Genomic DNA, 15,125 nt, shown 5'->3' with positions numbered 1-15,125 from the left:
AATTCCATAACAATGTAAATAACAAGGGCAAATACCAGAAATTTTAGTAGTAAACATTTGCCCAACACAGTTTCTTCATTGTCAACCAAGAAAATGAAAATTATTTTACCCTTGTTTAGTCTTCTCCCTCTCTTATTCCCCTCAACAGTTATAGAGGAACCTCACCAGTCTTCCCAAGCTCCTTACACATATCTTTCACAGCTCTCTGTTTTATCCTGCTACTTGACCAAGAAATATCCTGTCCTTCTCCACTACATGATCACCCAGCTTTACCCTCTTACTTTCAATGTCAGAGTCCACATCCCTTATCCATGTTTTCAATCACATACCTTAAGGCTTCATCTGAGACTTTGTTCTCTTTGGGCTATGAGCACACTCAGTGCTTTACTTTAGGTTGAATGGGTGAGTAGCCAGCCTTAGAAAAAAATTTCCCCTTTAAATTATAATAGAATACAAGAGAAAGGAGAGAGAAATGTGTTCCACATGCAACAAATGGAATTGAAATCTTGGAAATACTATTTCTTTTATGTATCCTGCTTAAGAATTACAATTCCTGAAACTGAAGGTGTCTCTTATAATTACTGAAAAATTCTCAGCTATTTCCTTTTCAAATATTGCCTCTTCCTTTATTTTCTCTAATTTCCCCTTCTGTAATTCCAGTTAGATATGTTAGAGCTTTTATCTTCCCTCTATATTTCTTAGTCTCTTTCATACTAACTCTTCATCTCTCTCTGTTAAATTCTGTGTAATTTCCTCTTACCTAGCTTCTGGCTCACCAATTCTTTCTTCAGCTCTTGTCAGACTTGCCATTTAACTTCTGACCGTTACATTTGGAATATCAATGGCTATATTTTTCATAGGTGAAGTCGCTTATTTTAATTCAAACCAGTCTCGTATCTTTAATACTGTCTTCTTTTCCCAGATGGTTCAATTCCTTTTATGTTTGTAATTATTTTAAACATTTTTATTTTATGGTCTCCATCTGATAAGTATATTACTTGACATTCTTAATGGCCAAATCCTGCTGGGTTTGGTTTACTGGCCCTTGCTCATGGTTGGGGCTGAGCGGTTGGGGAAGGAATTAGGTGTCATTTTACCACAAATCACTTTGTTAATTCTTTCATCAATTTCTTGGCTTAGGCAGTCCCACGGGGAGGGGAAAAGGTAGTGTAAACTTGTAAACTCAAACCTCAAACCTGTATAAAAACAGACTTAAGGTTAAAATTCTCAGGGGAGATGAAGACAGACTGTGCCCAGGTTTGTGTGTTTGGGGTAGGTGGCTCTTCATTCCAGCCCACAACTTCTAATAGATCCAAGGCTTTCTCTCCTAATGGCATGTAGGCATTAGAACCAAGCACCTTGATTCCCAGTACTGTCAAAACCAAACCACAATGAGTATCAGGTTGTTGTGAGTTCCCTCTGTTGGTGTTGCTGCTGTTGTCTGAGTTGTGGGGGAGAAGGGAAGTCTTAGGGTATTTCGCCTACTTTCCTGAGAGGTCAACAGTACATTTAAATAATATGTTCATTATATTTTATCCAGGATTACCTACGTGTTTTATAGTGGGAGAGTTTTTCAGTTACATAGTCACTATTATATAGTCATATTGTCCATAATAGAAGACCTGGGAATAACATATAGAGATTTTCCATTTATAAAAATTCCAAACAAAACATTCCTTATTGAATATTTCTTAGATTGTTAACCACCTTAACATCAACTTGAAAAGATCAGAATGTACTTCTCAGATTTCCTAATGTCTCATAATAAACCAATATGGGTTTATGATATGTGAGTCTTTCTAAACATTTTTGAAGCTGCTTTTTTTTTTTTACTTTCAAATTCTACCTATCTTTGAACATTCATAGTAACTCCTATTTTGAAAACTTTCACTTGACCCTACTGCCTCTTAAGTGCTTTATTAAATCAACCAGTAACCATTTTGGAGTATCTAATGTGCACCAGGCATTGTTCGGAGTGGTGGCAAAACAATCTGAGCCTATATCTTAGTAGATGGAGACAAACATAAGAACATATTAAGTGGTGATGAGTGACATGTACAAAAGCAAAGCTGGATAACAGGTGTCAGGAAGTAACAATCTGGTTGGGGCCATGAGGGGGAGCAACTACTATTTAAATAAGGTGGGCAGTAAAGTTCTTTTGGACAAGGTCACATCTGAACAGCTTTAAAGAATGGGAGAGCCATGCAGATATATGGAGGACTAGCTCTCCAGACAGAGAGAACAGCAAATATTCCTGAAGCAGGAGAACACCTGATTGCTCCAAAGCCAGTGTTCCTGCAGAGGAGTGAGTGAGGGGGACGGTGATAGGAAGTAAGGTCGGAGAGTCCATCTCCCCATATATTCCCTCCTCATCTAATCAGTGACTGTAACCTTCCCAATGTCTCTTGAATCCATCTCTCAGACTCGGTCTTGGTTTGGGCCCTTAACATTCTTGTTTAGTTCATCTGAGACTGGCTAGGACAACACTTTCCACACTGTAGGTGCTCCACAAATGTTTGATAATAGCATATTTGGATTACTTTCTCCAGAATATATTATCTTGGGGGGCCCCTCATCAAGGACCTGATAGAATTGTGTCCCTGGATTTGGTTTCCTTTAGTATTATGACCTCTGGTTTGAAACAGTGTGATAGGAAATGAAGTTATGTTCACATACAAACTTGAGAGACTAGACCACTATTTTATTATAAGTTCAATTCACACAACATTCACTGGAGATACACTTAATTTTTACACAGACTTATAAATAGAAAAATACATTGGCTCACAAAAATATGGCACTTCAATAACAAATTTAAACAAAGGATTTCCAAAGAGAATACAGGTTATTTATTTCAATAATTCAAGATGGTTTCGTGTATGTGCACTATATCGTGTATACACATTTAATCATATATTACATTTAAGGCCAATGGGATCTGTAGCTAATAATTGCTCATTTGGTTCTTGAAAAATGGAAACATACAAAATTGTCTTCTTTTTAACTACACAAATACACCATATAAAATGTTCCCTGATATGCAGATGTAAAAATATGATTTACTCCACTGACATCTTACGGCAACTTGAGAGGGCAACACTTGTGACTATGACTCTGCGCTGGAAGAGTGTGAATCTTTTCCTCACTAGAATATACAATCCAAAGGCAAAGGACACAGTGACCTCTTTAGGATTCAAAAGAAGTTCTCATTTTAAGGATAGAAATACATAACATCTTAGTAACCAAAGCTAAGTTTTTTTAAGCGAGTTGTGGAAAGGCAGTGGCAAAAAAAACACAGGATAGGTACTCAACAAAAAGCCATTTGAAAATCATCATGTAATAGCAATTATTTTCCATAAAAGTTGTATTTTTTGTGATTACACTTCTGCCAAACATTTGCCACTACAAAATGCATTTATTTTTATTCTTTATTTAAATTATAATGTATTTCTTCCTAAATAGCTATTAAGCTTTTGGGAAATTTTACTCTATTGAAACCACTTTAATAAGAATTTTCCCCTCTGACCTTAATAAAGTGCCATGAAGCGTATCTGAAAACCACTGTTAATTTGACATGAAGACACTTTGGCAACATAGAAGAATACATGACCTTGGCAAGACCCAGCAAGTACAGGTGCCCATGATCTCAATGAAAAAGGCAGACTATAGAACACTTTGTTTTTCTTATATTGAGCTAGTGTACAATTGTTAACTGCTTACATACGAACATCTGTCTTCCACTAAATAGCAAACAGACATTTTACAGAATAACTAATTCCTCCAATTCCACCAATGTAAAAATAAAACAAGTTCCAAATATCAACAATGCAGGGCAGCCTGATGGTGAAGACAGAAGATGAGCAGTTCACCTGCTATTTGAAAGTAAAGCCTGAAGAACTTCAGACCAACATTATAAATATGTAGAAAAAGAAGCTAAATATTTACGTATTACAAGTAACCTCAGCATAAGCACCAGCTATGTTCAGATGTGGCCAGCGTGTAGGCCAAATATAAATGCAAAGATCACAGTGAACTAGAAAGCCATGAAAATCTAGTTCCCTGACCCTTCAATCAAACCTCCAGAGCAAGGGGAATACGGCAGCCCCACCAGGAAGGAAGCCCCACTTCAGTTGCTCCTGCGCTCACCCCCAATCCCTTTCCCACAAACAAGGGGCACAGTGAGTACATACAGTTTATCCAGGGTCTATAGATAAGGTGATAATTTGTCTATATTCATTTTAAAGAGAATGCTTACATAGATTAATATTTGAGGACCCTGAACCAATGTTTATGTATATTCTTGTTTAATACTCAAGTGGTTTAGATGGCATTTTAGAAAGTCATCTACAGTACAAGTAAGATATTTTCATTTGGGTTAAAGACTGATAGTTTTATGACTGCATCTAAGATCTCGAATGTGAGACGCTGGGCCAATCTATGTTAAGGCAGGTGATGACATCTTCAGTCATTCTTCCTAATAAATGCACTCTTCTGTGGCTACGAAATCCTGAATCCTTGAATGGTCTACCGCCATTGGCTAAGGTTTTATAAGGCACGTTTGGCTATGTGCAATATTTCTTCTCTCAGGCTGAATCTTTAAAGAAATATTTAAAAGGCTGCAGCAAATTGATTTTAAAACTGGATGCTTTATTGATTGGTCTAATTGGGATGGTGAGAAGGAGTGTGTACACAATGCCGGCTAATCTCTCTCTGTGCCATGTATCACCCATGGAGAAGATTACAGACACCAGCCACTTAAATGAGTGTGTAGCTCACTTGACTTCTCAACAGCCACATGTCCCCTTGGGCTTTCCTTCAGTTAACTGCTCTGTAGAGGCGTGGCCACTGGGCCGCACCACTCCTTCAGGGATCCAGGACTTGTCCACACAGCGCTCCATTCGCTTCATTATCAGGTCCAGGAGCGTCTCAATGGCTTCGCTTATATTTGTCCCGTTGGCAGCGCTAGTTTCAAAGTAGGGGATGCTGGAAGACAGAGACAACTCAGGTAACGACTTGTAAAGGGAAAGGACAGTGAGCTTTGCCCTTGATAATTCAACTTACAAAACAGAGGTCAAATATGCAAGGCAATGAAAGCATTTTACTACCATGGGGTACGTTGAAAAGTGAAAAAGAGCCCTAGCCGGTCTGGCTCCGTGGTTAGAGCATCGGACTACAGACTTAAGGGTTGGGGGTTCGATTCTAGCCAAGGTCATGTACCTTGGTTGCAGGCTCCATCCCCGGCCCTAGTTGGGGCTCATGCGGGAGGCAACCAATTGATGTGTGTCTCTCACATCGATGTTTCTCTCTCTGTGTGTCTCTCCCTTCCACTCTCTGAAAAGCAATGGAAAAAGTATCCTCGGATGAGGATTTTTAAAAAAAAACACAAGTGAAAAAGACTGCCCTGGAAGGTGTGGCTCAGTTGGCTGGACATCTTCCCATGCACCAGAAGGTTGCCAATGAGATTCCCCATCAGGGCACATTCTGGGTGGGGGTGTGCAGGAGGCAGCCGATCAATGTTGTGCTCTCATATCGATGTTTCTCTCTCTCTCTCCCTTTCTCTCGCTCTAAAAATCAATAAAAATACTCTTATAAGTATATAATACTTATTTTATTGTATTCGTGAAAAAGACAATAAAATAATTGACACTGCATTCCTAATAGAGATGTAAAACTTCTGAAAGTTTCTGAGGATATTTTTTCCATTGATTTTAGCGAGTGGAAGGGAGGGGGGGGAGAGAGAGAGAAACATCAGTCTGAGAGAGACACATCCATTGGTTGCCTCCCACACGTGCCCTGGCAGTGATCGGGCCTGCAACCCCAGTACGTGCCCTTGGCCAGGAATCGAACCCACAACCCAACCCACAACCCTCTGGTGTGCAGGTCGACGCTCTGAGCAACACCGGCGAGGGCACTTCTAACAAATTTTATTCTCATTTTACAGATGATTAAACTGTGCCTCAGAAAGACGAAGTAACTTGCCCAATTTCACAATGCTAGAAAGGACAGAGCTAGTAGAGGAAGCCACAGCTGTTTGATTCCAGTGTAACCAATGTAGCCATATGCTCTACTGGTTCCAAACTTACATACATTACATGGGGACTTCCAAAAAAGATACATCTCATTTACTTGCTGCACGTGTGGGAGGAAAACTGTCATTAGAGAGAAACTAGAGGTCACTGGCTATGTTTGCCAAACACTTTACTGCTTGTCACTCCAGGTGGTATTCCTGACCATCCACTTGAAGGCCTCTGAATTCTGCATCTCAGACTGAGTTCCTCAAGGATATCAATCTGAAGTATGTTTGTTTTGTTATCCAAAGACCTGTGGTGTATGTATCGTTTTTTTAAGTAACTCACAAAGCACTGTTCCAAAACTATAAGGCTGCTTTTCACATAATCTCTTGGTGGCCATCCTTTAGACATTGAATTAGTCTTTACCACAGGATTAACTGATACATTGAATTAATCTTTATAACAGGATTAATCAAATGCCAGATTCTTCCTGCTTTTCAATAAAGCCATGAAAACAGTAATAGATTTGTATCTCCTCAAACTGTTGATTTCATTTCTACCACTTAGTAAGGAATTTTACCAAAATGCTCTCATGTCAAAAGACTCCAAAAGAAAATGGTCTGAGCACCTCAGGGAGCCCTGCCATTGAATTCAGTAAAGTATTTCTTACCTTTAGAGGGACTTTAAAATCCTCCACTATTACTTTTCTTAAAGAATATCTTTGTTTTCCTGTATTCTCCTAGCATGTTAACCCTACCTATCAGTGACTGGTTACAATTTCAGTTACTCTTGTATTATTTCTTGGCTAGAAGTAGCTTCCACATGAGAGCTTTTTTTAAAATCTTCTTTGCACTTTTACAGATCTTTGCAGAACTGTTCTGCTTCTTATGTCACTAAGAAGCAGGTTAGAGTGTCCATGTGTAGAGATGAAAGGCTGTTCCTCCACTGTGATCGCCCAAGGCACCGTCTTACCTGCATACTTCCTATAGGATCTGCAACTTGACCTCTGCAGTTCTCTTCCATTTTAGTATAGCTTCTAAAAACTAGTTAAGAAACTATGATTTCATTTGAGCATTTATCTACCCATCTGTGAGTCTTGCAAGACATGGTTGCTCCACTGATTCTGCCAGGCATGTTGACAGCCCTTCTATGCTGACTCTAAAATATCTCAATCAGACAAGGGTCTGCCGGGCAAACTACATGGTCTTAGTGGTTTTTGAACCTCCTGCCTGTCTACCACTTTGGTTACTGAGTCATTTTTCCTCCCTTTTTATCAGTCGCCTTATCCACAAACTGAAGATAATGTGTTTTTTCTACACCCCCTGGCCTCATGCAACATTTGATTACCAAATATTAAGAGGATATCCTTTATGGGAACTCTATAAATAACTATTATGATGTTATTGAGCTAAGTCCCAGGAATAGTTTGTGATGCTGCCATTGTTACAGAAATTGAATTTTGGATTGAGAATTCTCAAAACGTAAATACTTACATTTTCTTCATTATGCTCTTTCTCAGTTATACCCATGAAGAATCATTTAATGTCTACAGAACATTTCTCATACTTAAGGGGAAGGCTTGATCACTCTACTACCGTTTAGAAATATACTGTTTCACGGAAAGGCAACTGAAAAACGAATCCCTTCCTCCAAGAATAATGGGCTGAAATTGAAAATAAAATTTAAAGTAGTGAAATAGTAAACTTTCTTGTAAATACTAGTCATAATAGTGTACATCTAATTTTTAAAATTTCCACAAATTCAATTACAAGTATCTTTGCAACTCTAAAGTCCTCCAACTCGCTGAATACCTCAACTGAATCTCGTTAAGCTCTTTCTACTTTCCATGGTTTCTTCCCTTTCGGCTCCTGGACATTAATTACCTCACAGTCATTTTGAAGGCATAAATGAGAAAACATAGTTGAAAGTACTTTTAAAAACTAGAATATCTATGCATGGAAATTACAGACAATTTGAACAATGGTCAGGAGCCATAACCTCTAGAGCCAGGCTTCCTGGATGCAAATCTAGTACCACTTGTTACCAACTGGGTAACACTGGCAAGCTACTCATCTCTGTGCCTCAGCTGCTTCATCTGTAAAACTAGATAAGATTATGATCTCCCTATAAGGATTAAGTGAGTTGACATGTAAAGCACTTAGACTGGAATCTGACAGAGATGTGCCTTGTGCTTACGTTTGAAAGTTGGACTGTTCAGCTTGTCTTAAGGGTCTAGTAGATGGAGTTAGTAATATTTTTATGTCCATATCTTTTTTTTTAAATCCTTACCCAAGGACATTTTTTCCATTGCTTTTCAGAGAGAATGGAAGGGAGACAGAGGAGAGAGAGAGAGAAACATTGATGTGAGAGAGAGACATCAGTTGGTTGCCTCCCACACCCACCCCGACAGGGGCCAGGGATCCATCCTGCAACCAAGGAACTAGCCCTTGGCCGGAATCAAAGCCAGGATCCTTTAGTCCATGGGCCAACGCTCTAAGCATGAGCCAAACCAGATGGGGCTGTCCATATCTTCTTGTTCACTTTTAGGAGGCATTTGGGGTGCTTTATCTGAACACTTTTCTGTATCTATAAAGAGGGTTAACTGTGGCTCATGGGGTTACAGTAAGGAGGAAAGGAGATAATACATGTAAAAGGCTTAGCACAAGCCTAGCATTCAGCAAGTGCTCGATAAAAGTTCATCTAATGATGTTTTCTCTAAAAATAATGTCCTGATTTCCCTAAAATATGCTAGGCAAAAGTTTAGTCATCTTAAATTCAAGAGGATCAACTGTTCTTTTTTTAACCATAGAAAGCATAGAAAGAGCAGTATTGTTCCTTCTCTCCACATGGTGGCGCTAATGTAGCATTACCATGGAGCAGTATCTCCAACCCTTTGAAAAAAAATTCTGTGCAGCTAATGGTGATACCAATCTGTAAATAATCACTTAATGGCCATTTGGAACACATGCAGAACACCAATCTAGTGTGCTTTTAAAAAATAGATGAATCACAAATTTAAAAATAAAATAAGCAAAATGACAAACAGCTTCAAATCAATGAGGGGCGGCATCATCTGCGGTTTTTCACTAAGATATCTATATATCCAACTCATGCCATAGTTCAGGATCCACATCCAGCTGGTTGCTTTTCTATTATTTATTTCCAAAAACACTAGAAGATCCAAGGTCCCAGTTAGAATTTGTCAGGAATAAAAGCAAGTGTATTTGATGCTTCTCCCAAATGGTTCTAGATATTTGGCTCACATGAGGATCAGAAATTATGGAGAAATTTTTCACTAAAGTAGGAAGTGAGTCTCACTACTTTCCATAGTCTGTTGGGTGCTAAATGAACAAGTTATTACAGTGCAGCAGTGATTTCCAACCTTTCTCATCTCATGGCACATATAAACTAATTACTAAAATTCTGCAGCACACCAAAAAATATATATTTTTTGCCACCGTGACAAAAAAATGGTATGATTTTGACTGATTTACACAAAAAAATAATAATAGTAGTGATTACCTACTCTTTTGCTGCAAAGCGACTTTTTAAAAAATCAGGTGCCTATACTTGTATATGAAGATATCTGGTACCAAGAATTAACCAATCAGACACACCCTTATCATGTGACGTGACCAATAAGATGCAACTCTATTATATGACCTATATATTTATGGTTCAAGATAGGGCATTTATACTGGACAGCTATTGTTATATTGGTTGTTGTCATTTTTTATTTGACAATCTAAGGGAAAAGGGGTCAGTGCCCCTGACTAAATAGTCAGGTATTGCATGTTTTAAAAATTCTTGCAGCACATCGGTTGAAAATCGCTGCAGTAAAGGACTGGTATATGGACTGTTTCAGCCTGGGAGATTGTGCCAAATGAAATCTAGATCTTGCACTGACTTGTGTGGAGATCTGGAAATTTCTTGTGTGTTTAGTTGCAGTTTATATGTGTAGTTTTAAAACATGCCCAATGATATATCATTAATTTATTTCTTGAATAAAGGATGTCATCCAATTTGCAAAGCATCCAAACTACTAGAGATCAAGCTATTCATACCCCATTTCATCTAGTTCAGACTAGAAAGACACAGAGCATTCTGCTGAGCTAAGCCACTTGAAACTCCAAAAATGGTCTGTACTCATATTATTAATGTTGTAGATAAATGTTTCCAACTCATCCTTTATTCCAGAAACTCCTAAGCACCTTCCTCATCAATAGCCAACAGCCTTCATAGGAAAACAAGTTGTTTTAAATTTGCTGCCCCTAAAAGTATAAACCTTAAAAGTTCTCATCACAAGAAAAAAAATTGTAGCTATATGTGGTGATAGATGTGAATTAAACTTATTTTGATAATCATTTTGCAACACGTACACATATCAATTTATTATATGGTACACCTAAAACTAATACAATATTATATGTCAAATATATCTCAATTTTTATTTTATTTTTTTAACCCTCACCAGAGGATACTTTTTCTATTGCTTTTCAGAGAGAGTGGAAGGAAGAGAGAGAGAGCGAGAAACATCGACGTGAGAGACACATCAATCGGTTGTCTCCCGTGCACGACTGTGGTCAGGGCTGGGGATTGAGCCTGCAACCAAGGTACACGGTGTGGATCAGAATCAAACCAGGGACCCTTCAGTCTGCGGCCAATGCTCTAACCACTGAGCAAACAGCTAGGGCTTAATATGTTTTTATTGATTTCAGAGAGAGGAAGGGAAAGGGGGATAGTGATAGAAACACTGATGAGAGAGAGTCACTGATCAGCTGCCTCCTGCACGCCCCCTACCAGGGATCAAGCCCGCAACCCGGGCACGTGCCCTGACCCGGAATCAAACCTCTATCTCCGGGTTCATGGGTCCATGCTCAACTGCTGAGCCATGCCGGCCAGGCTCTTTCCTAAATCTTAAGGGAATTCTGTTTCCATTCCTTTCATTATTCTCCAACAGTTTCAATTACCTTATTTGCTAATCCCATCTCTCCTCATTTTAACTCAATCCAGAAATTTTAAATTGAGCCTCTCTCTTTAAAATACTCCTCAAACCCGTGATCTGAGCACAGATGAAAAACAATCCCTGAATCCCCAGATTCCCCATATAGTCAGAAGGCAACTGTAGGCTCAGGCAGAATGTGGAATCCTGAGAACCAAGAAAACAAGCAAAGGGCTGAAGAAGCCCAGAGCAGGAGGAAGTCAATCCTGACTCTTACCCAGTGCTTGAGAATATACTTGTTTGATGCAGCTAATTCCACTGGCTGCCCTAGTTTTTGTTCTTTCTGCTTTACTAACACACTTCTCAAAAGCATGATCTAGGTCAGTGGTCTCCGTTGCTTCATCACTCACTTCCCCCTGACCCCATTGCGACACAGCTCCCAGCTTCAACACTGTGCTCTCCAAGGTATCTGACCCCTCCCGCTGCATTACAGGGCTGCCTCTCCCGGAGGAAGGGGCCATATCAGAACTGCCTCTGGGGGTTTGTCATCTCGGGGTGGTTCTCAACCACTGTGCTGGAAAATCATGTGGAGAGCTTTGAAAAGATACCACTGTCCAGGCCCCCAGCCTTGGTGGCTTTGTAGCATGTCAACTTTCCTAGGTTGACCGACATTTCCCAGAGTTCCCTTTCCAGCTAGGGTGGCCCACAGGGAGATGTGGGGGAGGTCTGGGGTTTAGAAGTGAGGCAGAAGGCATTCCGTAGCTCTCTACGTTGTCGCTTATCTACTGGCTCATCTGGTTGGCATAAGCCAGCAGCCAGATCTGCACCTGCTCCATCTCCGCCTAGGGCGTCCTTCGCTGCTCCACTCCCGGGCCAGGTGTGCGTGGTTAGCTCTGCCAGAAGGGCCTGGCTGCTGCAGGACACCCACGCCATCCAGGTCCGGGGCAGCAGTGGCTGACACAGGGCTCGGCCCTCAGTGTGGGTCTCAGCTGCTTCTTGCTCTCTCCCACTTTAGACCCAGCTTCCCTTCCTGACTGCCTGTCCTGTGGACTTCAAGCTTCAGCATCAGATTCAAAACAACACCTTACAGAGAGACTGCCCAGCTCCCACAAGAGCGTCAAGTCAAATCCCTTTGTACATAAGTATGTTTATTCACCGGAAGCCTGCCTGATAAACCACTCCAGACCAATTATAGCAGAAGCTCAGAGGTGAGGCCCCGAACATGAGTATTTGCTAAAAACTCCCCAGGTGCTCTAACATGGTTCACCACCACCTACCCTTGAGTGAAAACCTCCCATCTCACTGCAAATCCTTACCCGAGTGAGCCAGCACAGTTGATGGGAACCAGCCCCTTCCTGGTGAGCTGGACTTGAGAAAGATTTAAATCTTGCTCTGCCCCACCCTATGTATTTTCTCTGAGTTAGTCCTTTCTCTTTTCCACAAATCCAGCCACTACCCACTTCAAAGATCACTGCAATCTCCCTGTCTCCAGTCTTTCTAACTTCTATTCCGTCCTACCCACGCCCCTGGACTGATCTGGGAAAGTGCTCATAACACCCCTGTGTTTAAAGGCTCTCAGCAACTCCCTGTCCCCCAGGAAACCAGTTCTACTCTCCTTACTTGGCATTCAAAGCTCTGCAGCCTCTGGCTTCTTTCCACTCTCTTCCCAAAGTGAACCGTATCCTCGGGTGGTTTCTGAACCTCCATCATCCCAAGGTCATACACAGCACAGCAGTGGTCATACAATGAAAAGGGAAAGGGCCTCCTTGGATTCTAACAACCAAGGCCACTAGCCAGGTAACACCCCATATACCACAGCACTCCACACCACACATCCCCCTCTCTCCCCCACCCCTTCCTTCTCAGCCCCATTGCTGCCTCCTGCTTATAGGAAGGGCAATTCACACACACACATTTGAGTTCTCATTGGAGCAGAGGTAGAAAAAAATAAAGTACAAATTTCTTTGTAGAAGTGCCCTGGACAGTTTAATAATAAGTGGCTGGCCCCTCCTTTCATGTGCAATTAATACTGCCGCTATATGATTCTCTTCCCAGCGCAAGGATGAAGACAGCATGTAGTTGATTCCCCACCGCAAAAACACAGCCTGCTGGGGATCCTCGCACGCCTCTCGCAGCACAGGCATGTCCAGGCCAGCAAGGCCTGTATGCTGAGCTCTCTACAGCGGCCTGTGAACTGGCTCTGACATTTCCTTGCTGAACACAGGAGATTTCCTTATCCCGGGGGTCTCCTACTGGCATCTCGTAAAGGAGACCTTGCAAAATTAGGACATTTGCTCTCAAAGTTGTCTTTCTTCAAACACCAAGAGATTGAGAAAATGGGATGGGAGAACTGAACAAAGGCCTTCCCCCAAGGCTTTCTCTATGGTTCCCAAATTATATAATATTAATATACAAAGTAGGTATTTGACACCTCCCAAGGCGTATACCTGAGTGTTTCGTTTTTATTTTTCTGCTTTTATCTTTTTTGTTATCTAGTCATGTGCTAATGTTTAACTTAGAAATCTTTTCTCTAGGTTTCTCCACAAAAATACTCACCCATATTTCTCGGCAAGTCCTCTGGCTTCCTCCTCTTTCACTGCTCTCTGGTCTTCCAGGTCACTCTTATTTCCACATAACACTATATCTGGGTTTTCGCAATATGCATGCATTTGTAGCTGGCCTGTTAATATAAGAAGATAAGAAAATTAAAGGAGAACAGTAATGAAAGGGTGTGATCGATGGAGAATATGTGCAAAAGTGCTCTGAAAACCATAAATGGATATACAGATATAGGAACTGATATAGCGCTTTCAAAGCATCAGTGCCCTAACCTGTCAAACTGAATGGATGAGGCAGGGATGTAAAACTACTGTCCTTAAACACATACCCCAGCTTATGTATATCAGAGAGGAATGGAAAAGCTTCCCCTCCAAAAGTGTGCATGTGTCTGTGTGCATGCACAGGCGTGCGCGCACACACACAACAGGTGGCAGTCTTTCCTAGTGCTTATTGCTAATCTTAAAACTGTTTTTCACATATTTTCTCTCCACAGCCATCACAATTTTAAAAGAGTTGTCTTCCCATAAGCTAACCCATTTCTTTCTGAAATGCTTTCCACATTCTTCTATTATTTTAAGGCACAATCAAAACATTGAAAACAAGACATGGGATTAAATGAAGAGAGAAAACCCAGAATAAACAGTCAGTGGTTCAGTGCCCAGAACCAAGAAAAGCAGGAGACTACCTACGATTCTTATTCCACAGTATTTGTTTCTTTTCACCTGAGAACCATTGCTTCATCACTCACTTCCCCCTGACCCCCTTGCAACACATCTCCCAGCTTCAACACTGTGCTCTCCAAGGTATCTGACCCCTCCCACTGCATTACAGGGCTGCCTCTCCCAGGAGAAAGGGGCCATATCAGAACTGCCTGTGGGGTTTTGTCATCTCAGGGGGTGGTTCTCAACCACTGTGCTGGAAAATCATGTGGAGAGCTTTGAAAAGATACCACTGTCCAGACCCCCAGCCGTGGTGGCTTTGTAGCATGTCAACTTGCCTAGGTTGACTGACATTTCCCAGAGTTCCCTTTCCAGCTAGAGTGGACCACAGGGAGATGTGGGGGAGGTCTGGGGGATAGAAGTGAGGCAGGCATAATTTTCAAAAGCAATTAAATCAAACAAAGAGCTTCATTAAACTAAATAGCTTAATCTCCCGAAGAAGGAAAACAAAGTCTTATTTCTTACTTGTTACATCCCATAATGAAATTAAAGCAGCCCAAACTTTCACAAAGTTTATGGCCTAATTTATTTTCTACATGGTTAACCAGAAAAGTGTTGACATTTTAGTTCCTCATTAGGAAATCAAGTTCATTTTATCTTATCAAGAGAAAGTCAAGGTGGCATTTACTGAGCGTTAACTTTGGCCTGATACTTGGTGTAGAATTTCAGAACAATGACCTTTGCCCTCAAGGGACAGACAGGAAAACAAGAACTATACAGGCAAGAACAAACTGAGTATTTCCCAATGACTGCCATGCCCTTTCTTTCCTCTAGGCTGTTACACATGCTGTCCCCACACCCTTGACTACCCAACCAAAACCTTCCTTCAGGCACTCCCCACCCTTCCTTTAAGACTTGCTTCTCAGCTACCTCTGCTGCGAAGCCTTTCTCATT

At 41.0% G+C, this 15,125-nt stretch overlaps 1 protein-coding gene across 2 annotated transcripts in view; it reads right to left on the bottom strand.

Moving 5' to 3' along the window:
* Window positions 1-2,680: 2,680 nt before the first annotated feature.
* The window catches only part of RAB27A (RAB27A, member RAS oncogene family), a 77,923-nt gene continuing 65,478 nt past the window's right edge, over window positions 2,681-15,125 (bottom strand). For both annotated transcript variants that reach the window (XM_016224931.2, XM_087821377.1), the window contains exons 6-7: window positions 13,510-13,633; window positions 2,681-4,983 (exon numbers count right to left, since the gene is read on the bottom strand). In XM_016224931.2, coding sequence (XP_016080417.1) covers window positions 4,785-4,983; window positions 13,510-13,633 — 323 coding nt within the window. In that variant the 3' untranslated portion in view covers window positions 2,681-4,784. The remainder of the gene's footprint in view (window positions 4,984-13,509; window positions 13,634-15,125) is intronic.

Source organism: Miniopterus natalensis, chromosome 1, assembly GCF_054644295.1.
Source record: "Miniopterus natalensis isolate mMinNat1 chromosome 1, mMinNat1.hap1, whole genome shotgun sequence".
In the NCBI taxonomy this organism is placed as follows: domain Eukaryota; kingdom Metazoa; phylum Chordata; class Mammalia; order Chiroptera; family Miniopteridae; genus Miniopterus; species Miniopterus natalensis.
Note: the sequence above shows the minus strand (reverse complement) of the source record. Positions and strands in the feature narration are given on the sequence as shown.